The 27,063-nt window shown below is 46.0% G+C and overlaps 1 protein-coding gene across 2 annotated transcripts in view; it reads right to left on the reverse strand.

The window, feature by feature from the left end:
- LOC124718897 (multiple epidermal growth factor-like domains protein 10) overlaps nt 1-15,006 on the reverse strand; it is a 166,116-nt gene extending 151,110 nt beyond the window's left edge. For both annotated transcript variants that reach the window (XM_047244545.1, XM_047244544.1), the window contains exon 1: nt 14,884-15,006. In XM_047244545.1, the coding sequence (XP_047100501.1) occupies nt 14,884-14,987 (104 nt within the window). In that variant the 5' untranslated portion in view covers nt 14,988-15,006. The remainder of the gene's footprint in view (nt 1-14,883) is intronic.
- Nucleotides 15,007-27,063: the final 12,057 nt, after the last annotated feature.

Genomic DNA, 27,063 nt, shown 5'->3' on the forward strand with positions numbered 1-27,063 from the left:
TCCCAGCAAGGGGGCTCACAACTCTTTTTGTGAACATGCGCTTGGCTACCACGGGGTCCCAGCCTTTGTAGCATTAATTCCTTTCCGTGCTGCGTGCTTATACTTCCACCATCTTTTTGCCCCTCTGCCTCTCCATCAGATGATTTTCTTGGTGCCGACCTGTTTGGCCTAGTTTATGACTGGGCCCCGAGTTTCCACTTTGGCGTGTTCTACAACTTTTCATTATATAAACAGGTGGTCCCCACTGTTGGGTTCGACCTGCCATCAATTTTCAAAATTCTCCAGAAGTGCGAACTGTGCAGAGAAGGTTGCCAAATGTGGTGTGTCCTGCACCTTTGTGCCTTTCCATCTGTGCGCCCTTCCCTTTAATACAGTAATAAACCCAAAACCCAGCATGATAGCCATCCTGTTGAGGGGTGGTCGTCAATTGCCTGCACGGTGATAGTCCCCTGACCACACAGGCATCACAGTGTTGGTGCCTGATCTGAAAACTCCCCATGTATGCCAAGGAGCACGTGCCCATCGTGACTGGGGCATGGGAACTGAGCAACGGATTACTGGCTGGGTAGCCGTTGCTGAGGCGCCCATGGGCAGAGCCCCGATTTGGTGGCAGCATGGCAGATCCCACAAATCAAGTGGATGAAGTTATCTCCTGCTGGTGGCCATATGGCCCCAGCGGTCTCTATGAAAGGACAGTCCTCTTTCAATGCGGATGTTCAGTTCCCTCAATACACTGTGGGAGGAATGTAGGGCTAAGTGGCAAGGACACACAATGCTTGTGTGTACAGGGACTGATGCTGACTCCTTCTTGGTCACAAAGCCCTTGTTCTTTGTGAAGAACTTAGTAGACAAATTTTGGGAAGTGGCTCCCATCTCTAAAATAAAAAAGTGGTGAAGTTTCGATCAAAACGGCAGCCCCTGCCCGGTCACAGCCCTCGCTTGTAACAAGCTGGGCGACAAGCTGGGGACTGTCAATCTCTGTAGCAGTCTAAATTTAGTTCAGGGCATCATTTTTCACAGAGACCTCTTCTTACAATTTCATGATGATCTACACACAAACTTGGAGTGATGGGGTGTACACTTCATCCGCTGTATATACAAGTGGCCAAAAGACATTAGGGTTGCTACCAGTACCTTCATCAAAGTATCTGAGCATGATTAATTGCCTGAAAAGGTAAAGGTGATGGTATACCAATGCAGTGTGAAACAGTAATGTGTCCTCCCCCCACACATGTTGTGCTTCAAGTGCTTGAAATTTGCACACCTCTTAACGTTGCAATGCTAGCCCCATCTGTAGAGGTTGCGGATGTGCACTGCATGCAGATGCTCCCTGTGCACCTCCCACCATTTGCGGAAAGCACCAATCTCCCTGCTTACTAAAATAGCACTGTTTTCCAGAGAGAAAAGAAAATACAAGAATATAAGACTCTGAACACACTCGGGTACCAAGAGGCCAAGAAGCAGTATGAGCAGTTGCCCCCAACATGTCAAACGATGTCGTATGTTACAGCTATGACTACGTCATCCCCTTTGGCGACGATACTGCCGCCTGTTACACCTCCTATACTGGACCTTCAGCATCGCTCAACCATGCCTGCTCCCCTGGTGGTTGGGGGCTCCCCTCTTGCTGATTCCCCCACACCTTCCTTGGGATCAATAGTTTCCCACCCACAAGGGACACTGATCCCCACCTCCTGGCTGAAGACAAATCACCTCCCTCCAGATTCTCTCTCCAGGAAGGGGTCCCTTGGAACACTTTCTTCCAAGGTTTCTGCCAGTCTATAATCAGACACCAGCCATTGGCTCAAGCTGCTGGTTGCAGTGCTTTGCGATCATCATCTTTACCAGAAACTGATTCAGAGGAGCCTTTGCAGTCATCTGCACCCTAAGGAGAGGAAAGACAAGAAAAAGTCCTCCAAGGAGGAGGGAATTCCAGTGGCTCTCATGCCACGAGATCCCACCTATTCCACTGCTGGGAGAAAGGCAGAGATCCCGGCAGTCCCTGAGGTCTTGGTTTGCACGACACAATGTAACCCGGAACTTACGTATATTGATGCCATAATCCCTCAGCCAGTTACAGCAGGTGACCCTAAGGCATAACCTGTCCTCTTGGTCCCTTCATGGCCTCACTGTACATCGACAACATTATCCTCCAGTGGAATCGTAGTGGTTTCTCCACTGAGCTTTTAAGCACTTCACCTGTCTTCTGCATTGGGATCTTCGGAATGCGAAACTTCAATGAAACTCGGCACACTGCGCGAGTTGTAATTTGTGCTAATTCACCTGCGGTACGTTTTTAGATCTAGATCTTAATCGTTTCATAACCTGCTGCAGAGTGACTAAAATTACTCGCAGGAACTTCTCTTTTATAAGATTGTTGTTTTCTGCCTTTTTACAAATTACAAATAAAGATTTATGCATCTGAACAAATGAATAGTAAGGTAAGATCCTTCTAAATGTGGACTTTAACATAAAAACAGTAACTGATATTAAATTCTTCAGTCTTGTTTGCCTAAATACGGGATTCTATTTCAGTAACAATGTTTTAAATGCTGCAGTTATTTATGTATGTCTTTCCTCTGTTCTGCCCAAAACTTAGTAACTTGATAGAAGCTTAAATGTGAACAATGATAACGAAGCTTTATATTACAGGTATCTTGCAATCAGCACAATTTTTAGGTAAACTAATTACACAAATGGCTTCTAATTAACAACAGTCTGACAATATTATAAAAGCCAATTCTTGTCATCCAGTGGCCCATAAACTAGCACTTTTCCATTCAGTGATTAATAGATTAAATAACCTACCATTAGGATAGCCAACATTTCAAAAATAATTTAACGCATTTCGTTATATAGCCTATACAAATGATTTTGATTCCAACATAATCACAAAATTATACTACAAATGTGAACCACTAAACCAGAACATAATACCTAGCGAGATATGCCTAACTCGAGAAACATCACTGACACAGAAAATAAAAAATCTCCATCAGAATTAACGCATTGTTTAAAGCCACAAATATTCAACTACCCTTTCGAACCATTAACAATCTTCCAATAAAATTACGTTCCGCTACCACAACAACATCGAAATATTATGACACAGGCATATATAAAATCACTTGAGGCAGCTGTAACAGCTTTTACATTAGCGAAACAAGAAGAAATTTTAACGTGAGATCTGAAGAACACATTAGAGAGAGCGAATATAATCAGTCTCTCTTCTTTCTGCACTGGAAAAATCAAAATCACTCTGCTGGCACTATCGAAAATGGACTACAGATTCTGCACAGAGAACCGAAAGGTTTTTCAATGAACATTCTTGGATAATTAGAAATCTGTATACACAAGAGAAAATACCCACAAGAAATATCAAACGAACATACAGAATTTAGACACAACTACTACTTCAAGAACTTCATTGAACTTTTAGAACACGAAAAGGGGTAAATCGGAAGTATAATATGCAACCGAAGACAATCGTAACAAATTTTAGTTAATAAAATAATGTCGCTGTCCACTTGCATGATCTTTGTACACATATAGCGTCACAAGAGTGGAACTGTCAAACTGCTGTAACGTCGTAATTAAAATTTTGTTTTCAACATCTTGATATCATTTACCATCTTATTAAATCAGTGACAGTCATACAACAGCCCACTAGCTACGTAATATGGGCGTCACATCAATCTACACGTGAGTGGAACACAGTTCTTTAATATAAATGACATTGGCATCGATACGTGTTCTCACCTAAATTGTAATTGCAAGTACTTAAAAATAGCGATGAAGCCGAAATAGTCTGTGGTAAATAAAGATTACTTATTAAAAGCAGCCATCCGGTGCATCCACGCTAATAATCATGCCGTTATCAGTCTGATTAAAATTATTTGGTAGCTGACACTTCACATGTTGGAGGCGCCTTCCTCCAATCAGAGCGGTCAGTGTCACGCCTGAACTGTTCACCGTTCCCAAACTTCAACAACAAACGGTCAATTCCTTGCCTGGCTTTTTTTTTTTCAAGTTGCGTTTGGATCCCGAATTCTGGTTCCGGCACATGTATTGCGCATTTCGGAAATACACACACACACACACACACACACACACACACACACACACACACACACACACACACAAACGATACGAAATTTGAACATTTCTCGTACACACCTCTAACCAATGACGGCTGGATTCTTTCGCACAAGAAACGATTCGGCTTCACATACTCAACTATCTTCAGAGATCGGCCTACAGTAGGTGAGCTTTATACGACTTGGTGTAAAACCGATCTTATTGAAGGCAGAAAAATGATCGTTGCAACTGGATATATACACTACTGGCCATTAAAATTGCTACACCAAGAACAAATGCAGATGATAAACGGGTATTCATTGGACAAATATATTATACTAGAACTGACATGTGATTACATTTTCACGCAATTTGGATGCATAGATCTTGAGAAATCAGTACCCAGAATCACCACCTCTGGCCGTAATAACGGCCTTGATACGCCTGGGCATGGAGTCAAACAGAGCTTGGATGCCGTGTACAGGTACAACTGCCCATGCAGCTTCAACACGATACCACAGTTCATCAAGAGCAGTGACTGGCGTATTGTGACGAGCCAGTTGCTCACAAACACATACACACACACACACACACACACACACACACACACACACACACACACACCCTTGCCCGAGGGAGGACTCGAACCCCCGCCGGGACCAGCCGCACAGTCCATGACTGCAGCACCTTAGACCGCTCGGCTATCGGCCACCATTGACCAGACGTTTTCAATTCGTAAGAGATCTGGAGAATTTGCTGGCCAGGGCAGCAGTCGAACATATTCTGTATCCACAAGGGCCCGTACGGGACCTGCAACATGCGGTCGTGCATTATCCTGCTGAAACGTAGGGTTTCGCAGGGATCGAGTGAAGGGTAGAGCCACTGGTTGTAACACATCTGAAATGTAACGTCGACTGTTCAAAGTGGCGTCAGTGCGAACAAGAGGTGACCGAGACGTGTAACCAATGGCACCCCATACCATCGCGCCGGGTGATACGTCAGTATGGCGATGACGAATACACGCTTCCAATGTGCGTTCACCGCGATGTCGCCAAACACGGATGCAACCATCACGATGCTGTAAACAGAACCTGGATTCATCCGAAAAAATGACGTTCTGCCATTGGTGCACCCTGCTTCGTCGTCGAGTACACCATCGCAGGCGCTCCTGTCTGTGTTGCAGCGTCCAGGGTAACTGCAGACGTGGTCTCCGAGCTGATAGTCCGTGCTGCTGGAAACGTCGTCAAACTGTTCGTGCAGATGGTTGTGGTCTTGCAAACGTCCCCATCTGTTGACTCAGGGATCGAGACGTGGCTGCACGATCCGTTACAGCCCTCCTGAACCCACCGATTCCGTATTCTGCTAACAGTCATTGGATCTCGATCAACGCGAGCAGCAAAGTCGAAAACGTGATGGCATGCATTTCTCCTCCTTACACGAGGCATCACAACAACGTTTCACTAGCCAATGCCAGTGAACTGCTGTTTGTGTATGAGAAATCGGTTGGAAACTTTCCACATGTCATCACGTTGTAGGTGTCGCCAACCTTTTGTGAATGCTCTGAAAAGCTAATCATTTGCATATCACAGGATCTTCTTCCTGTCGGTTGAATTTTGCGTCTGTAGCACGTCATCTTCGTGGTGTAGCAATTTTAATGGCCAGTAGTGTATATAAATACGTAGTGTCGTGGTGTTCGGTGGTGCGGTAGAAAAATCATAGACAACAGTGTAAAAGAATGCGGGTTCAAGTCCCGGCAGGTGATGCCGTATTTTCTTTTCTTTTTTTATATCTTTACCTAAATAACCATTATTATTTTCAATTATTGGTCTCAATATAATTTTTTATTTTTATCTTTTGTTGCATAGTTTTCATAATCGTATTGACGTCTCTTATTTGTTCTTATTTCTCTTCCTATCATTCTTCTCTCTTTTGGAATCTGCTTGTGTCACCTGTAAATGAGTTCCAACTTTTCGGTTGGTATAGCGTTAGCTCGCGTAGCAAAGTCGGGAAATTACAACTTGCTTTTAGTGCTGAAACTGATATTTTTTTCGTGCCTTGAGTTAGTTCGTATAGATCAGCTTTAGAAGCCGTGAAGGCAGCGAGCGTGATTAATAGTTCTGCCGCAAATTCCTGACAGCCGTTTTCTCTGATACACTACAGATACAGACGCTGTGGTTAGGTTAGGATACGAGTGTACATTCAGGACTACAAAACGCTTTGTCTGCGCATTTCAGACACTGGTCATTTAAAATCAGCTGTGGGCAGAGTATATCGCGTTTCCGCCGTACCTGACGTCAGCAGCGCTTGTGAAGTGAGACGTTGTTTGCTTGTCGAATTTAACCGAGCGGTAGCGGATGTGTGATAGACGTCAACTATCAAGTAATTTTAAACGGACTGTAAATGAATGTACTGGATGATACAGACATAGCCTGAATTAATATTCAAGATTCCTGGTACAATACGTTTTGTCGTATAGGTGTGTAACAAAAACGCACAGCAAAAATTGCAGGATATATTCCTAACATGTAGATGAAGAAATTACGTTGTATGAGCATGAGTCTGGAAACGCTTAGTTTTAATGTTACGACTCATTTCCTCCAACTCATTAATCATGGCAAAGACGCATAAACAGAACGCACCAGCATATCACATGTAACTCTCTCACAGGATATTTTCAATATGCCCTCCGTGGGCATTGATACATGCATCAGCCCCTCGTCCTAGTGAATCTCGAGTGTGTAGATGTGTACCTACAGTATTGTGTATGTTTTCACAGACTTCCATAATATGGGCACGGAGACTGTGCAAAATGTCTATTTGGGTTCCACACACAAAAGCTTTCAAATGGGCCCACAAATGAAAATCCAGTGGGTTTCGGTCCAGAGAGGGCAGAGGCCATGGAATTGGTCCATCTCGACATATCCGCCCGTCACCAGATCTGTTATTCAGAAGCCAATGGACATTTAAATGAGAAGGTGCTCCATCGTGCATAAATTACATGTTTTGTTGCACAGCTGAAGGCACGTCTGCAAACAAATCAACTAGAACATTCTCTACGAAATTATGATAACTCTGTCTATCGAGCCTGGTTGGAAGAGAGTCACCAACAATGCCGGCCCAAACATTAACAGAAAATCTCTGTTGATGACTTGCTTCAACAGCTGCGTGACGACTGATGTCTGCCCATACAAGCAGAGGGTCAATTCTTGTGTCGGATTCCACCCATCGGCTTTGTGCAATGATGTAATGTATGACGTCACATTGTTTGCCGCAGATTGCAGTAGTGAGTGTTAAAGCTGTTCCTCTGGACTTCTTCGTTACGAATGGTTCAAATGGCTCTGAGCACTATGCGACTAACTTCTGAGGTCATCAGTCGCCTAGAACTTAGAACTAATTAAACCTAACTAACCTAAGGACATCACACACATCCATGCCCGAGGCAGGATTCGAACCTGCGACCGTAGCCGTCACGCAGTTCGAGACTGAAGCACCTTTAACCGCACGGTCACGCCGGCCGGCTCTTCGTTACTCTATGCAGGTTATTCTGCTTACCGATTCCAGTAGGTTCACAGATTTGTGGACGGGATTTTCACATTTGGTATTACTCTCTTAAATACTATGAAAAAGCAAAATGGTTAGATTCGGTATCTGTGACATTCGTTACTTCTTCATAGTAATTAAGAGATCAATAAGGACTCCAAAATCCCTACAATAACCTAGTCCACACATTTGCTGCAGAAACGTCCAAAATTATCACCCAACGGATGCTTAGTATCGGTAACTAGAACTGAACTCTTGCATAGGTCAATTCAAGTTACCGATTCCAGTATTTGTTACTGTTTGTGAATTTTCGACGTGTGTACTTGCTTTTCTTTCAGGATTTTGTGAGTCGGCTTCTTCACACTTCATGCTGCTGCTTCATGTATGTTATCATTTATTACATTTTCCCGTTGTTCTGTTACATATAGTTTTTTCCCGCCCCAAGTCCCCACTTTCCTGCCCTTCCCCCGTTGGATTCAATAATTTATATTAAAAATTAACATTTCATAGCATTACGATTTCATCATGCGCTATTCTGAAATGCGCCGGCCGATGTGGCCGAGCGGTTCTAGGCCCTTCAGTCCGGAACCAAACGACCGCTACTGTCGCGGGTTCGAATCCTGCCTGGGGCATGGATGTGTGTGATGTTCTTAGGTTAGTTAGGTTGAAGTAGTTTTAAGTTCTAGGCGACTGATGACCTCAGATGTTAAGTCTCATAGTGCTAAGAGACATTTGAACCATTTTATTCTTAAATGGAATTTCAAGATTCTCTGTGCTTTTCTGCTCGCATAAATTACGATCATAATTTACATTAGACATTAATATTGGTTTTTCGTACTTATTATTATTATTTTCGTCATCTTCCACTCGTTTCAATGTAATTCATGAATAAGTCAGCAATCGCGTAAAATGTGATTGTAGTTTTATGGTGCGTTATATTCGTTTGTTTGCGGTATGATCTGTTGCTTTCGTAGATTACCTCGACGTAGCATCTTTGCCTCAGGTGTGACGTCTTTGCTCAAAGCCAACGAGTCGAATCGGGCACTTCGACCATAGATACTAGTAGACTGGCCTTGCTGTGCAGAAGCTATGGGGCTAGTGTGGCTCCAACATAAACCACGTGACTGTTGGCAAAACGTGGCGGGATTTCAAATCAGCGGTCTGCCATCCTATGTTTGTATCGGATTTTCCCCATTTTCTCAATTGACTGCCAAACGCATCCAACAAAAACTACTTTTTTATTTGTGAAAAATTATGCCAGAACTACATTTGACCTGGATTTGTTCAAAGTACCATTTATAAAATCTGACAAATACATCGAACGCCACTCTGGTGGGCAGCGGGACGAAATTACTATAAACTATCAATTATAGTAAAATGTCGTTAAAATTCTTTTAAACAGTAAGAGTGGGCTCGTGTCAAAACTTTAAACATTGTATTCGCCACGTTTCGAGCTCTAGTCACTTATAAAAGAAAATGGGCTACGGGAATTATGTCAACTATAGGTGTCAAAATTGTCGATTTTAGGAGCAGGTCCATTTTAGAGTATCAATTTTAGGTGCACTTCAAAGGTTCAGTTCCCACTATTTTTACAAAAGTTTAAACTACCAGTTTAAAAAAAATATTTTAGATGAAAGGTGAGACTTTGCAGTTTCAGAAAATAATTTTGGAGGCTAGGTTTAAAAATGACAGACACTGTAAATACGAATTATTGTAAATAATAACTAACCTATCAAAACACTTCTCCGCGAAGTGCTTCGAGCAAAGACGCGTATGTGCAAATGGCTTAAAGTTTTTCCGTTTCAGGGCCTGTATCCAAAGCTGCCTTCGGTTTTCGTCCTTAGGGAACCTATGAGTAGGAACCAGAAACGATTATACTTACTTCTGTAACCGAATTATCACAGATACTTTCCAAAATGTAACATGAGTCTGGTTTTAAAGGCATCACTTTCAACACTTTAATTTACGTGATACTCTACTTCAAGTGTAAAAAACATATAAAAGTCACTTCAGCGGATTTCAATAAACGCATCTGCACTGTCATAGAAACACTTAAACGTGAAATGTAATGCCATTTCCCCGACAAAACGCTGAGTACAACCATAAGCGCAACACCAAACAACCATGTTTTGCCAACATTCACGTGACTTCAGCCCGGAGATGTTGGAGCCACGAAAATGACGTCAGGGCCAGTCTATTATATTTATGGTCGAAGATCGGGCACTAGAATTTATCCCATGCCGATTGTGGTAATTCATAATCTGATCTCGCTGAAACGTTGGGAGCAGCACCGTTGCACTAAAATTAGAGTTGACACTTTGTTGAATAAACCATTTGCAGAAGAGTACACGTGCAGGAAAATCAGCTGCTAATAGTGCCTGCACACGCTGTAAATGGTATGGATACAGCTGGATCTCGTATAACAGCCGCCAGACAATCACGTGGCCAGCGTTCAGTGTTGCAGCTACATGTCTTGTGCTGACACAAGGCTCGTCGACAGTTGCGTGAAGAATTGTATAATGTAATAAAAAATAATAAATGTTTAGATACATGGAAATAATGAGATACTTCCACATAAACGAAATAGTCTTTCTCTTGTTGTAGATGTATGCTTAGCAATTAATAATACTATGCCCGATCGCAGTATCCACCTACAAAATCTTGATGTGTCCATCATTCACTTTGTAGTCGGATCTTCGTAATAACACAGGTGGCTTCTTGGATTTTTATACGGGCTGTTCAAAAATTCTCTCCGCGGTGCCGTACGGTGCCGTATGATAGTTAGCCGCGTGTGCCGTATCCCGCAGTGAATATACCGAAATGAAACTCAGTGAAATACAAGTTATTAATTTATTGAATATTCATCTTTACTTACAGATTTTCACGTTAAGTGTTGAAAGCCCGCCCCCTCTCCCCCTCCCCTCCCCCCCCCCTCCCCCCCTCCCCCCTCCGTGGCTGAATACACTATTCAATTCGTCTAATCACGTTTACAAACACAAGCTGTAACATTTCTTCTGTAACAGAAACAGTGAAAGTGGATATTGCAGTTTTCAATTCATCGATGGATTTTGGACGGTTTTTATAGACAGTTGCTTTCGCTGCACCCCAGAAGAAAAAGTCGGGTGGTGTTAGGTCAGGCGATCGTGGAGGCCAAAGTCCCTGTGAAATTCTGAGAAACATCAGCAAGCAGTGACATTGAAACGCGAGCCGTATGTTCGGTTGCACCATCTTGTTGAAAATAACCGTTCAGTATTTCACTCCTGTGAATGGGTAGAGAATATCATATCAGAATCGTTGTGCGTCTATTGTTTCGTTGAAAAATATGCGACCCACAATCCGACGTCTAGAAATTGCAATCCAAACTCCTATTTTCACAGAATGAAGTGATTCCTCATGAATACACAACGGATTTGCAGTACTCCACATTCGAGAATTTTGCGAGTTCACGTACCCGGATAAATGAAACCACACCTCATCAGCGAAAAACGTTTCATTAAGAATATCCCTGCCATTTTGTTGAACGAAATTTTTGAACCACTGACAATAATGCAGTCTCTTGCCATGACCAGTATTTTTCAGTTCTTGCACGACTGTCACTTTGTACGGGAAAAAGTTCTGATTTATTCCTCACAGCTGAGTGTGCCGTTCCGATACTAACATCGATTTCGTGGGCGACTTTTCTTACTGGCTTGGTCGGACTCGTGGACATTTTATCGGAATTATCGGGTACTTTATTCTCATACAAAATGTTAGGACGACCACTTCTCGGTGCATCTGTCACTGAACCCGTACTTCGAACTTTATTAGTCAAATCTCGCACAGTATCGCGATGTTGGAGTGTTGTCTCCGGGAAAACTGAATTAAATGTTTGACGAACTGAAACTGTATTTTCCGCTAGCTTTGAACACTTGTTCGACTAAAAACACACGTTCTAATGGTTAGCATTTTAACAGTGACAAAAACGAAACAAAGGGACTAAACATAAACGTTGACGTCAACAGGTAACGACACACACCAACGATACTACTGACGCTGGCCGAGATAAACGAAACAGTGGAATGTTGGGAGAGGTGAAGAATAATATGGCACTGCGGACAGACTTTTTGGTCACCCCGTATATTACAGTAGTACTTGTAATAATAACTCAATTTTTCACTGGTGAAATACTGCTATATTCTTTCTTCTACGTACATGAAAAATACAGACTTTTTACTTATTCTCACAACCAAAATGGCTACCGCGGATTTCGCTCTAAAATAACGTGGGTCTACCTTCGTTCATTAACAGTGAGCAAGTTGTTCTTACCGAGGAACAGAAAAAATCTTATGTTTTTTAACACTTGAAAATCAAAAATACATGATGGTAGGCGCAGGCTCTACGCTGGGCTATCGCTTCGTCTCTTCTCTTGGCTTTGAAGAAAACGAAAACACAAAAGCAAGAAATGCAAAAGTTACATAATTGCTGCCTCCCGTTGCGGTGTCTTCGTCTTCCTAGGTCTCTCCCGGTAGCGATAATCAGGCTTCAATGCCCCCTGTTCCCTAAGTCGAAGATCAATGCCTTCAAATGTTTTTCTGTCGGGGCACCTTCGTCCTGGAAATCTGCCAGTACAAACGTTTAGCGCGAGCACCATTGCCGTCAGCTAATCCATATATCAAACGGGCTACTGCCATCTCTACATTTATGTACACTGCCTCTTCACGAGCGGACTCTGTGATTAATACTACGTAGTTAACCTGCGTGCTTGCAACGGACTTACTGATAGCTGGAACAGCTGATGTTACATGTAAACAAACAATCACGTACGTCGCATGGGAACAGGGACATGTAAAACAAAACACTGGCGGTGCACAATATAGGCAGACGTCACCAAGAGCGCAAGTTCCCCATGATTGTAACATTCTGCTCTTGAGCGTTTCCCATGATTAATGAGTTTGGGGAAGATGAGTTGTAACATGCAAACAAAGCGTTTGATATAACATAATTTCTTGATCTACGTGTGAGAAACGTGAAATTTGTACCGCACATTTTTGTTACACTGTATAAGTGTTATAATCTCAAAGATATTTGGAAGAAAATAAATCTTCTGTTACCAGTCACAATTTTTCTTTATTTAGTTTTGCACGACGCGTTTCGGGAAATGATTCCCATTTTCAAGAACGTTTTTTGTGTGTATTAAGCCATTTCTAATGATGTCTATGTGTGTGAGTCTGCTTCATTTCGTTGACTTTTACAGCAATATATAAGAAAGACGCGATTTTTTAGTTGGTTATCGATTCTTTTTGGTCAAGTTAGTGCCGAAATTTAGAAGAATTTGTACTAACAGTTTTCTAATCGTCCATTTGTGCAGAGTGTCACTCACTAAACTCTCTAGACTCTGCACAAATGGACAATTAGGAAACTGTAAGTACAAATTCTTCTAAATTTCGCCACTAACTTCACCAAAAAGAATCGATAAACAACTAAAAAATCGCTTGTTTCTTTATATTGCAGTAAAAGTCAACGAAATTAAGCAGACTGAAAACCCAGAATCTACTGTGTAGGAATCAACATGGATTCCGGAAACAGCGATCGTGTGAGACCCAACTCACGTTATTTGTTCATGAGACCCAGAAAATATTAGATACAGGCTCCCAGGTAGATGCCGTTTTCCTTGACTTCCGGAAGGCGTTCGATACAGTTCCGCACTGTCGCCTGATAAAGAAAGTAAGAGCCTACGGAATATCAGACCAACTGTGTGGCTGGATTGAAGAATTTTTAGCAAACGGAACACAGCATGTTGTTATCAATGGAGAGACGTCTACAGACGTTAAAGTAACCTCTGGCGTGCCACAGGGGAGTGTTACGGGACTATTGCTTTTCACAATATATATAAATGACCTAGTAGATAGTGTCGGAAGTTCCATGCGGCTTTTCGCGGTTGATGCTGTAGTATACAGAGAAGTTGCAGCATTAGAAAATTGTGGCGAAATGCAGGAAGATCTGCAGCGGATAGGCACTTGGTGCAGGGAGTGGCAACTGACCCTTAACATAGACAAATGTAATGTATTGCGAATACATAGAAAGAAGGATCCTTTATTGTATGATTATATAATAGCGGAACAAACACTGGTAGCAGTTACTTCTGTAAAATATCTGGGAGCATGCATACGGAACGATTTGAAGTGGAATGATCATACAAAATTAATTGTTGGTAAGGCGGATGCCACGTTGACATTCATTGGGAGAGTCCTTAGAAAATATAGCCCATCAACAAAGGAGGTGGCTTACAAAACACTCGTTCGACCTGTACTTGAGTATTGCTCATCAGTGTGGGATCCGTACGAGGTCGGGTTGACGGAAGAGATAGAGAAGATCCAAAGAAGAGCGGCGCGATTCGTCACAGGGTTATTTGGTAACCGTGACAGCGTTGCGGAGATGTTTAGCAGACTCGAGTGGCAGACTCTGCAAGAGAGGCGCTCTGAATCGCGGTGTAGCTTGCTGTCCACGTTTCGAGAGGGTGCGTATATGGATGAGGTATCGAATATATTGCTTCCCCCTTCTTATACCTCCCGAGGAGATCACGAATGTAAAGCCGGCCGGGGTGGCCGTGCGGTTCTGGGCGCTACAGTCTGGAAACGAGCGGCCGCTACGGTCGCAGGTTCGAATCCTGCCTCGTGCATGGATGTGTGTGATGTCCTTAGGTTAGTTAGGTTTAAGTAGTTCTACGTTCTAGGGGATTGATGACCTCAGCTGTTAAGTCCGATAATGCTCAGAGCCATTTTTGAACCACGAATGTAAAATCAAAGAGATTCGAGCGCGGACGGAGGCTTTCGGCAGTCGTTCTTCCCGCGAACCACACGCGACTGGAACAGGAAAGGGAGGTAATGAAAGTGGCAGGTAAAATGCCCTCCGGCACACACCGTTGGGTGGCTTGCGGAGTATAAATGTAGATGTAGATGCAGATTGACAACATCAATAGGAATGGCTTAATACACACACAAAACTCACTTGAAAATGAGTATCATTTTCCCAAACGCGTCGTGCAAAAAGTAAATAAAGAAAAATCGTGACTGGTAGTAGAAGATTTGTGTTTTCACAGCCGCAGGCTTTCAAAAACCATTTATAATGGATCAAATCAAATTGCAAGAAAATAAACATTTTTAATAGGGAGGGGAGGGGGAGAAAAAATGACGCGGGGGGGGGGGGGAGGAAGGATCCACCAGCTGTGTTACAGGACGAAGAAGATAGTTGTATCAGGGGTGTTGGTAGCTCGCAGCAGGTACGTACGCGACTTTCCTGGTGCAGGTGTGGTTTGCCGCGGTGCCAGTCGTCGCCAGTAGGAAAGTGAAGACGGCTGTCAGCGCGGCAGATGTTTCCAGGACGACAGCCATGGCGCACTGCTGTTGGCCCGCTTAGACTACTGACGGTCAGATGGGGATGCGGCAGGCGCGTGAGTCAACTTCCTACGGACCGCGCTATCTCTAAGCGCAGCGCCAGCGCCGCGACAACTTCCCTCTCCCACAGCGTCTCGACGGGCGCCTTTGCTCTCTCTCACGCGCTGTCTCTTTAAATTTAACAGATGTTGTTGTTGTGGTCTTCAGTCCTGAGACTGGTTAGACTGGTTTGATGCACCTCTCCATGCTACTCTATCCTGTGCAAGCTTCTTCATCTCCCAGTACCTACTGCAACCTACATCCTTCTGAATCTGCTTAGTGTATTCATCTCTTGGTCTCCCTCTACGATTTTTACCCCCCACGCTGCCCTCCAATTCTAAATTTACGATCCCTTAATGCCTCGGAACATGTCCTACCAACCGGTCCCTTCTAGTCAAGTTGTGCCACAAACTCCCCCCCAATCCTATTCAGTACCTCCTCATTAGTTATGTGGTCTACCCATCTAATCTTCACCATTCTTCTCTAGCACCACATTTCGAAAGCTTCTATTCTCTTCTTGTCCAAACTATTTATCGTCCACGTTTCACTTCCACACATGGCTACACTCCGCACCAGTACTTTCAGAAACGACTTCCTGACACTTAAATCTATACTCGATGTTAACAAATTTCTCTACTTCAGACACGCTTTCCTTGCCATTGCCAGTCTACACTTGATGTCCTCTCTACTTCGACCATCATCAGTTATTTTGCTCCACAAATAGCAAAACTCCTTTACTACTTTAAGTGTCTCATTTCCTAATCTAATTCCCTCAGCATCACCCGACTTAATTCGACTGCATTTCATTATCCTCGTTTTGCTTTTGTTGATGTTCATCTTATATCCTCCTCTAAAGGCACTGTCCATTTCGTTCAGCTGCTCTTCCAAGTCCATTGCTGTCTCTGACAGAATTACAGTGTCATCGGCCAATCTCAAAGTTTTTATTTCTTCTCCATGGATTTTAATATCTACTCCGAATTTTTCTTTTGTTTCCTTTACTGCTTGCTCAGTATACAGATTGAATAACATCGGGGAGAGGCTACAACCCTGTCTCACTCCCTTCCCAACCGCTGCTTCCCTTTCATGCCCCTCGACTCTTATAACTGCCGTCTGGTTTCTGTACAAATTGCAAATAGCCTTTCGCTCCCTGTATTTTATCCCTCCCAACTTTAGAATTTGAAAGATAGTATTCCAGTCAACATTGTCAAAAGCTTTCTCTAAGTCTACAAATGCTAGAAACATAGGTTTGCCTTTCCTTAATCTTTCTTCTAAGATAAGTCGTAAGGTCAGTATTGCCTCACGTCTTCCAACATTTCTACGGAATCCAAACTGATCTTTGCCGAGGTCGGCTTCTACCAGTTTTTCCATTCGTCTGTAAAAAAATTCGTGTTAGTATTTTGCAGAACACGTAGATAGGAACATCTGCGTTCTGGAGAACAACCGCCTGGGAGGCGGATAGGGAGTTAAGTTTAAGTAGTTCTAAGTTCTAGGCGACTGATGACCTCAGAAGTTAAGTCGCATAGTGCTCAGAGCCATTTGAACCATGTTTTCCATGCCGCATCGTGCTGTGGCACTTCTATGTGCTCGCGGTAGCCCTACACGATATTAGGCAGGTGTACCACTTTCTTTGGCTCTTCAGTGTAGGAATGTCCCTACACAATTATCTTCCGCAATAGTCATAGCACTGATGTACCTACTTAGCTTCCCATGGGTTAAATTACACTAAAGAGGACAATCAAGGCTATAGGCGAGTTAACAGTATAAATGATGGAGTAGTCACCAATCTAAATAAATACTTGTAGCCGTGACGAGGCGAAATAAACAAGACAATGAAATGAGCGTTTGGCGTCATTGACCGGGAGGCCCCTTGCGGGGCAGGTCCGGCCGCCTTGGTGCAGGTCTTACTACACTCGACGCCACATTGGGCGACCTGCGCGCCGGATGGGGATGAAATGATGATGAAGACAGCACAACACCCAGTCCCTGAGCGGCAAAGTTCTTCGACCCAGCCGGAAATCGAACCCGGGCCCGTAGGACGGCAATCCGTCACGCTGACCACTCAACTATGGGGGAGGGCAACAAGACAATGAATCGAAGTAACCATTGAGGACGCTACCAGACGGAACCCCTTACTTCCATAGAATAACCGATAGATGGCACTTTCTGACCCAGTTTGACGGTACTAAATTTATGAAGCTTATTCACAATCGCGGAATCTTATTGACACTAGCTTCGTTAGGTATCAAGATATTACCCACTGGTCACTGTATGCCATATGGAAGTTTGGGTCGGTCCAGGAAGCCGAAGTTGTTATGGCGACCTCTCGCGATAAGTGGGAAATCCGATCCGGCACAAATTTTCATGTGTCACCAATGGGTAATATCTTCATACCTAATGCAGCTAATCTCACAAACTTTTTGAAGGACATGTAATGTAAGCTGACACAGTTGTCGACTTACATTACGTCGACATGGCTTAAAGCCGTAATATCAGCACTTGATAATGGCCTAAAGGCCGAAATTACCATAGTGTGTAGTAAAACCTTATAAGTCACTGGCGTAAAGAAGATGTCCTTCAAAGAGCTACAGCAACTGTAATCTCAGAAAGATAGGCAGTTGCAAATAAATTTTGTAAAATTCCTCTCTCTTTAGGATTCCGTGTGTCAACCTGTAAAACCGGATCCCTTACAAGATCGACGTTTTTGGAAGATGGTTATTAACAGCCGTCAAGTAATGTATAAAATACATGTTTTAACCATTAGCTGCTTTTTCATTTAAAACAAAATATCGGCCGATTTCGGTTACAGACAATCTTCACGGATAAGGGTTCAAACAGTTCAAGCCACAACATCATATCTGTCGTTAGTATGTTTGTCTTCATGTCTTCAAAAGTCCTGTGTGGTGTACTGCAGTTCATGACACGCTCCAAGTATTTATGTAACGACAGAGGTGATGGCGTTTTAAATAAATAAACAGCTGATGGTCAAACATATATTTTATTGTTAGAAGATAGCTTTGCGCAGTACTGCAGCGATTCTCTATTCTGGGCCAGCCCGGTGCATGTGGCACGCCCACGGGGATTAGCTCGGTGGGCACGGCCATGAAACAGTAGGTTTGTCTATGCTGGCGCACCTTTAATGCTGCAGGTAGAATAGACTAGCATAAGTAGTAGACATAGCAAAATACTGTTAACTGTAGGACATAGTAGTAGTGCCCATAGTGGAAGTAGTAATAGCACTAACATTCATAGAGCCAGAAAAGCTGCACTAGTTCAAATGGCTCTGAGCACTATGGGACTTAACATCTGAGGTCATCAGTCCCCTAGAACTTAGAACTACTTAAACCTAACTAACCTAAGGACATCACACAACACCCAGTCATCACGAGGCAGAGAAAATCCCTGACCCCGCCGGGAATCGAGCGCGGGAACCCGGGCGCGGGAAGCGAGAACGCTACCGCACGACCACGAGCTGCGGACAGCTGCACTAGTATTAGTATCAATTAGGACCCACTAATGTATTAGTTGGTGCGTTATTTATGTATCACGCACTTGCAGAATAAAGTTTTTTTTAAAAAAAAAATATAGCTTTGTTGTCCGTCTGCCTGACTATTAAGAAACTTTTTTCTCAGAAATGCGTAGACGCATCAAGTTTACATTTTGAAGGTCTATTGCTCCATTGGCAGTGCAAAAATTTTAAGCTTCTAAGTCAATTCAGTCAAATAATTCACCGATTTACACTGAAGCGCCAAAGAAACTGGTATAGGAATGCGTATTCAAGTACAAATATATGCGAAAGGACGGAATACGGCGCTCCGGTCCGCAGCGCCTATATAAGACAAGTGTCTGGCGCAGTTGTTAGGTCGGTTAGTGCTGTTACACTGGCAGGTTATCAAGATTTATCTGACTTTGAACGTGGTGTTATAGTCGGCGCAATACCGATGGGGCACAACCTCTCCGAGGTAGCGATGAAGTGGGGATTGCCCCGTACGACCATTACAGGAGTGTAGCGTGAAAATCAGGAACCCGATAAAACATCAAATCTCCGACATCGCTGCGGCCGGAAAAAGATTCTGCAAGAACGGGACCAACGACGACTAACGAGAACCGTTCAGCGTGACAGGAGTGGAGCCCTTCCGCAAATTACTGCAGATTTCAGTGCTGGGTCATCAGCAAGTGTCAGCGTGCGAACCATTCGACGAAACATCATCGATATGGGCTTTCGGAGCCACGTTCGCGTATCCTTGATGACTGCCCGACACAAAGCTTTACGCCTTGCCTGGGCCCTTCAACACCGACAGTGGACTGTTGATGGCTGGAAACATGTTGCCTGGTCGGTCGAGTCTCGTTTCAAATTGTATCGAGCGGATGGACATGTAGTGTATGCAACCTCAGTGATAATGAGACAAATTATATGACGACGACGGCGGAGAGAGAGAGAGAGTGGCAATGAGAAGAAATAGCAGTAGTGGGAAGGAATAAATGACGTACTATCAGTAAGAGGGAGACAGTGACAGAGCACAGGGTGAAAAAGACTCTGGCTGTGACGACATTGCAGCTCGCGTTGGTCGAGATCCAATGACTGTTAGCAGAATATGGAATCGGTGGGTTCAGGAGGGTAATACGAAACGCCGTGCTGGATACCAACTGCCTCGTATCACTAGCAGTCGAGATGGCAGGCATCTTATCCGCACGGCTGTAACGGATCGTGCAGCTACGTCTCGATCCCTGAGTCAACAGATGGGGACGTATGTAAGACGACAACCATCTGCACGAACAGTTCGACGACGTTTGCAGCAGCATGGACTATCGGCTCGGAGACGATGGCTGCGGTTACCCTTGACGCTGCATCACAGACAGGAGCGCCTGCGATGGTGTACTTAACGACGAACCTCGGTACACGAATGGCAAAACGTCATTTTTTCGGCTGAATCCAGGTTGTGTTTACAGTTTCATGATGGTCGCATCCGTGTTTGGCGACATCGCGGTGAACGCACGTTGGAAGCGTGTATTCGTCATCGCCATACTGGCGTATCACCCGGCGTGATGGTATGGGGTGCCATTGGTTACACGTCTCGGTCACCTCTCGTTTGCGTTGACGCCACTTTGAACAGTGGGCGTTACATTTCAGATGGGTTACGATCCCTGGCTCTACCCTTCATTCGATCCCTGCGAAACCCTACATTTCAGCAGGATAATGCATGTTGCAGGTCCTGTACAGGCCTTTCTGGATACAGAAAATGTTCGACTGCTGCACTGGCCAGCACATTCTCCAGATCTGTCACCAATTGAAAACGTGTGGTCAATGGTGGCCGAGCAACTGGCTCGTCACAATACGCCAGTCACTACGCTTGATGAACTGTGGTATCGTGTTGAAGCTGCATGGGCAGCTGTACCTGTACACGCCATCCAAGCTCTGTTGACTCAGTGTCCAGGCGTATCAAGGCCGTTGTTAGGGCCAGAGGTGGTTGTTCTGGGTACTGTTTTCTCAGGATCTATGCCTCCAAATTGCGTGAAAATGTAACCACATGTCAGTTCTAGTATAATATATTTGTCCAATAAATACCCGTTTACCATCTGCATTTCTTCTTGGTGTAGCAGTTTTATTGGCCAGTAGTGTAGTTCTAAGTCTAGGGCACTGATGACCTCAGATGTTAAGTCCCATAGTGCTTAGAGCAATTTTTTTGCTAATGACAGTGCGTTGTTCTGAATGAGTGAGTGGGAAAGGGAGCTGGGTGTGGATGGGTTTGAGCGAGTTGCAGCGATGTAATGGTGTGTGTGTGTGTGTGTGTGTGTGTGTGTGTGTGTGTGTGTGAGAGAGAGAGAGAGAGAGAGAGAGAGAGAGAGAGAGAGAGAGAGAGTTACAGTTACGGGAACTTGTGGAAGTTGGTACAAAAATAGTTCAAATTGCTCTGAGCACTATGCGACTTAACTTCTCAGGTGATCAGTCGCCTAGAACTTAGAACTAATTAAACCTAACTAACCTAAGGACATCACACACATCCATGCCCGAGGCAGGATTCGAACCTGCGACCGTAGCGGTCGCTCGGTTCCAGACTGTAGCGCTTAGAACCGCACGGCCACTACGGCCGGCTGTGGAAGTTGGAGATGAGGTTTTAAAAAAAAGCACGATTATGTTCGCATGCTAAAATTCTTAAAGATGCTGAGGAGAGTAGAGCGGGCAGCTGAACCTCAGATTTCGGAGTCTTTTAAAGATGACCCTGTTCGCTTTTCTTGTGCTCCGACAGAGCGTTTTTCCGCTGGTATTAATTACAGTGACATTGATACCAAGTTAGCTTTTTGAAAGGGAACTCTAGGAAAATTCTGCTGTTAGTATTCCACGTGCCTCGAGGGACGGCCTTAGAACGTAACGGTACGTATCAGACGCCTTACGCCTCCCGCAGCAGTGATTAGGTCGACTGCTTTCCCAACATTTCCGTTCCACTGCAGCACTGATAGCTGGGGACAGCAGCGCTTGTAACATGTGCGACATCCCGTTGCGACTCCTTCACATCTACCGTCATACGCTGTTCGAGTCATCAGCGTTCTAGATCTGCAACGTGGATGGAAAGTTCCTAGCTTGTTTATTAACAGGGTCTGATGCTGTGTGGAGATAGTACCACTTTACATAGGCAGATAGGCTGGCTGTATGAACTTTATGATAGTGCGTATTTCTTGATGAATCATAGCATACACAGTTCAGTAGCCGTTTGGCTGCTACCGACAAGTGTTGTTACATTGACACATTCCTTCTAACAAGGGACCCTCCCCGTCGCACCCCCCTCAGGTTTGGTTATAAGTTGGCACAGTGGATAGGCCTTGAAAAACGGAACACAGATCAATCGAGAAAACAGGAAGAAGTTGAGTGGAACTATGAAAAAAAAAACAAGCAAAATATACAAACTGAGTAGTCCATCTGCAAGATAGGCAACATCAAGGATAGTGTGAGCTAAGGAGCGCCGTGGTCCCGTGGTTAGCGTGAGCAGCTGCGGAACGAGAGGTCCTTGGTTCGAGTCTTCCCTCGTGTGAAAAGTTTAATTTTTTTATTTTCAGACAATTATTATCTGTCCGTCCGATGCGAGGTGATCGTGTATCAATTATCAAAGTTCAGGCACTCATACATAATCAAACTTCGCTCTCCAAAATTCCAGGACATGTTCAGATTTCCTTGGACATATGCAGGATTTGATGGTCTACACACTGAAAAATTTGAAAACGTTAAAAACATATGTTTTGACAGAGCACAGGGAAAGCTGTGCGACTGTGAAACTGTTGCATTCATTTGTTGCAGTTTATGTCACAAACTCTTTTCATCACTTCCTTGGGAGTGATTATCACATCCACAAGAAAATCTAAATCGGGCAAGGTAGAAGAATCTTTTTACCCATTCGCCAAGTGTACAAGTTAGTGGGTCGACAACATATTCCTGCCATGTGACGCACATGCCGTCACCAGTGTCATATAGAATATATTAGACGTGTTTTCCTGTGGTGGAATCGGTTGACTTATGACCTCGCGATCAAATGTTTTCGGTTCCCATTGGAGAGGCACGTCCTTTCGTCTACTAATGGCACGGTTTTGCGGTGTGGTCGCAAAACACAGACACTAAAGCTGTTGTCCAGGTGGTGACTCAGTAGCAGCAGGGGCCCCGGAGGCGTAATCTGCCTCCCCAGTCCCTTCACGCCTTTCCCATCCATGGCTAATACCATCCTCCAGTGGAACTGCAGCGGTTTCTTCCACCATCTAGCTGAGCTCCGCCAACTTCTCAGCCGTCATCCTTTCCTTTGCATTGCTCTGCAGGAAACTTGGTTTCCAGCAATGCAAACCCCCGCCCTCCGTGGCTATCGGGGTTATTTTAAGAACCGGGCAGCTTATGAAAGGGTGTCTGGTGGCGTCTGCATATATGTCCTTAACTCTCTTCACAGCGAGTTTGTACCTCTACAAACAGCTTTAGAGGCTGTCGCTGTTCGGGTGTGGACGCCACAGGCTATTACCGTCTGCAGTATTTACCTTCCGCCTGATGGTGCTGTCGCGCAGCATGTCCTGGCTGCTCTGATAGCCCAACTGCCGCCACCTTTTTTGCTGCTGGGCAATTTCAATGCCCACAACCCTCTATGGGGTGGGACTGTCTCCGATGACCGCGGTCGGGCCGTGGAGCATGTGTTGGCTCAGCTCGACCTTAGCCTCTTGAACACCGGTGCTCCCACGCATTTCAGTGTGGCCCATGGCTCGTTCTCGGCCATTGATCTCTCTATTTGCAGCCCTGGACTTCTCCCATCCCTCCACTGGAGAGTGCATCCTGACCTGTGTGGTAGTGACCATTTTCCCATCTATTTGTCACTGCCCCAGTGTCATTCTTCTGGGCGCCTGCCCCGCTGGGCTCTCCACAGGGCTGACTGGCCGGCTTTTACTTCCGCTGCAACCTTTGAGTCTCCCCCACAGGGTGACATTGACGATGTGGTCCGTGTTTTAACCACGTCCATCATTTCAGCGGCCGAGGCTGCCATCCCCCGTCCTTCTGGCCTCCCTCGGAGGAAGGCTGTCCCCTGGTGGTCGCTGGAGATTGCTGAGGCTATTCGCGACCGTAGGCGGGCTCTCCAGCGTCGTAGGCGGCACCCGTCTCTGGAGACCCTCATCGCCTTTAAGAGGCTCCGTGCCTTCGCCCGTTGTCTTATTGCGCGGCGTAAGCAGGAGTGCTGGGAGAGGTACGTCTCCTCCCTGGGCTCCCGTGTCTCCCCCTCGCTCGTGTGGTCCCGGATCCGGCGGATTTATGGATCCCAGACCCCTATGGGTGTCCCTGGGATCTCCCTGGCCGGCGCTGTCTGCACGGACGCTGCCGCCATTGCTGAACAACTTGCTGCGCACTTTGCTGAGAGCTCTGCGACTGCAACTTATCCCCCCGCCTTTCGCTCTCTCAAGGAGCGGGCCGAGCAGACGCCATTAGCATTCCACACGCGTCGTTCTGAAACATACAATGCTCCTTTCAGCGAGAGGGAATTCCTCGCTGCCCTCGCCGATTGCCCTGATACAGCACCAGGACCGGACTGCATCCACGCACAGATGCTGAAGCATCTCTCCAGGGACTGCCAGAGACGCATCCTCACCATCTTTAACCGCATTTGGAGCGAGGGCGTGTTCCCGTCGCAATGGCGAGAGGGTCTTATTGTCCCCATCTTGAAGCCCGGTGCGGACCCACTGGCGGTGGACAGCTATCGTCCCATTACCCTCACCAACGTTTTGTGCAAATTGCTCGAACGTATGGTGGGGCGGCGTTTGTGTTGGGTCCTTGAGTCGCGCGGTCTCCTCGCTCCATCCCAGGGTGGCTTCCGTCGGGGCCGGTCTGCCACGGCCAATTTGGTGCGGCTGGAATCTGCTATCTGTACAGCCTTTGCCCGACGTCAGCATCTCGTTGCTGTATTTTTCGATCTGCGGAAGGCGTATGACACCACATGGAGGCATCACATCCTCGCCACATTGCATGAGTGGGGTCTTTGTGGACGGCTCCCGGCTTTTCTTCAAACCTTTTTATTGCGCCGCTCTTTCCGGATGCAAGTCAGTGCCGCTTCTAGTTCATCTTATGTACAGGAAAATGGGGTCCCGCAGGGCTCGGTGTTGAGCGTCTCCTTATTTCTAGTGGCCATTAATGGCCTGGCTGCAGCCGTGGGGTCGTCGGTGTCTCCTTCTTTGTATGCTGACGACTTCTGCATCTCATTTAGCTCCACGACTACGGGAGTCGCCGAACGCAGGCTGCAAGTCGCCGTTCGCAAGGCAGCATCATGGGCTCTGACTCATGGTTTTCAGTTCTCTGCAGCCAAGACTCGAGTTATGCACCTCTGCAGGCGTTGGACGGTCCACCCTCATCCTGAACTTTACCTTGAGGGCCACCTGCTTGACGTGGTGGACACTTGCCGCTTCTTGGGACTTGTGTTTGATGCCTGGCTCACATGGGTTCCTCATGTTACTCAGCTGAAGCAAAAATGCTGGCGGCACCTCAACGCTCTCCGCTGCCTTAGCCACACGTCTTGGGGTGCAGATCGCTGCACGTTGCTGCGATTGTACAGAGCCCTTGTGCAGTCCCGGCTTGATTATGGGAGCCTGGCCTATGGGTCTGCGTCACCCTCGGTGTTGAAGTTGTTGGACCCCATACACCACTGTGGGGTTCGGCTTGCAACTGGCGCTTTTCGCACCAGCCCCGTGGATAGTCTACTGGTGGAGGCCGGGGTTCCCCCGCTGCGGATTCGCCGCCATCGTCTGCTCGCCGACTATGCTGTCCACGTGCATTGCTCGCCAGGCCATCCCAATCGTCGCCTGCTTTTCCCTGCCATGGTCCTCCATCTGCCCGAACGGCGACCTAGGTCTGGGCTTTCCGTAGCTGTCCGTGTCCAGTCCCTGCTGTCAGAACTGGGGTCATTCCCTCTTCTGCCTCCCTTCCGGGTCCGTACACCTACGCCTCCCTGGTGTTTGTCCCGGCCGTCCGTCCGTCTGGATTTGGCACAGGGACCTAAGGACTCGGTTCCGCCTGTGGCCTTCCGTCGCCGTTTTCTTGCGCTCTTCGAATCATTTCCGGGCTGTGAGCCTGTCTACACTGATGGCTCCCTGGTTGATGGTCGCACTGCCTACGCTTTTGCTCACGCTGCCCATGTTGAGCAACGCTCCTTGCCGTCTGGCAGCAGCGTTTCTGCTCCGGTAGGTCCATCGTCATCTGCAGTGACTCCCTGAGCAGCCTTCAGGACATCGACCGCTGCTATCCCTCTTCTCCTCTGGTGTCCTCTATTCAGGAGTCTGTTTCCGCCATTGCCCGCTCTGGTCGTTCGGTGGTCTTGGTTTGGATGCCAGGTCACGTTGGCATCCCGGGGAACGAACGTGTTGACAGGCTGGCCAAAGGGGCGATCGACGCCCCAGCTTTGGAGATTGGCCTCACAGCTCGCGACCTGCAGCTGGTGTTGCGCCGTAAGGTGCTTGGGACGTGGTCTGTTGAGTGGCATGGCATGACAGCCCCGAATAAACTGCGGGCCGTCAAGGAGACGACCGATGTGTGGCACTCCTCCCTGCGGTCTTCTCGCAGGGAGTCTGTTATCCTGTGTCGGCTCTGCATCGGCCATACATACCTGACGCACGGCCATCTTTTGCGCCAGGAGGATCCCCCCCTGTGTCGGTGTGGGTCCCGGCTGACGGTCGCCCACGTTTTATTGGAGTGTCCCCGACTGCTGCGCACCCTTCGGCAGTCTTTTAATCTCCCGGGCACCTTGCCTTTGATTTTATGCGACGAAGCCTCCATGGCTGACAGTGTTTTACATTTTATCCGTGCTAGTCCTTTTTGTGGTTCCATTTAGAGTGGTCCTGCACCTTTCCCTTTGTGTGTCTCTTATCCTCGAGTCTCTCATATTTGGTTGCAGATTTTAGTGTGTAGTCGGTTGGTTGATTCTTTCCCTTTTTGTTGTCGTGGTCAGTCAACCAGTCTCCTGTCATCTTCTTTTGTTCTGTTTCCTTTTGTCTGGTGTCTTCGTGTCTGTAGTGTTCGTTACCGCATTTGTGTTCTTTTAGGGCCTGGGGGGGAGTCTCCTTCCCCTTGGGGTTTTACCTGCTTCGTGCATTTCTGTCTCGCCTTTTTTTTTGGAATGGGGGACTGATGACCTTAGCTGTTTAGTCCCCCTTAAACATCCCAACAACCACCACCACCACCACAGACACTAAACTTATTACAGTGAACAGAGACGTCAATGAACGAACGGACAGATCATAACTTTGCGAAAACAAAGACAGCAAACTTTTCTCTTGAGGGTAGACTTGAACCAAGGACCTCTCGTTTCGCAGCTGCTCACGCTAACCACGAGACCACGGCGCTCCTGAGCCCAGATTATCCTTGCGCATGGACTACCCAGTTTGTATACTTTGCTCATTTTTTTCATAGTTCTACACAACTTCTTCCCGTTTTCTCGATTGATCTGTGTTCAGTTTTTCAAGGCCTGTCCACTGTGCCAACTTATAACTAAATCTGAGGGGGGTGCGATGGGGAGGTTCCCTTGTAAGTAGATCA

Source organism: Schistocerca piceifrons, chromosome 10 (assembly GCF_021461385.2).
Source record: "Schistocerca piceifrons isolate TAMUIC-IGC-003096 chromosome 10, iqSchPice1.1, whole genome shotgun sequence".
Classification (NCBI taxonomy): domain Eukaryota; kingdom Metazoa; phylum Arthropoda; class Insecta; order Orthoptera; family Acrididae; genus Schistocerca; species Schistocerca piceifrons.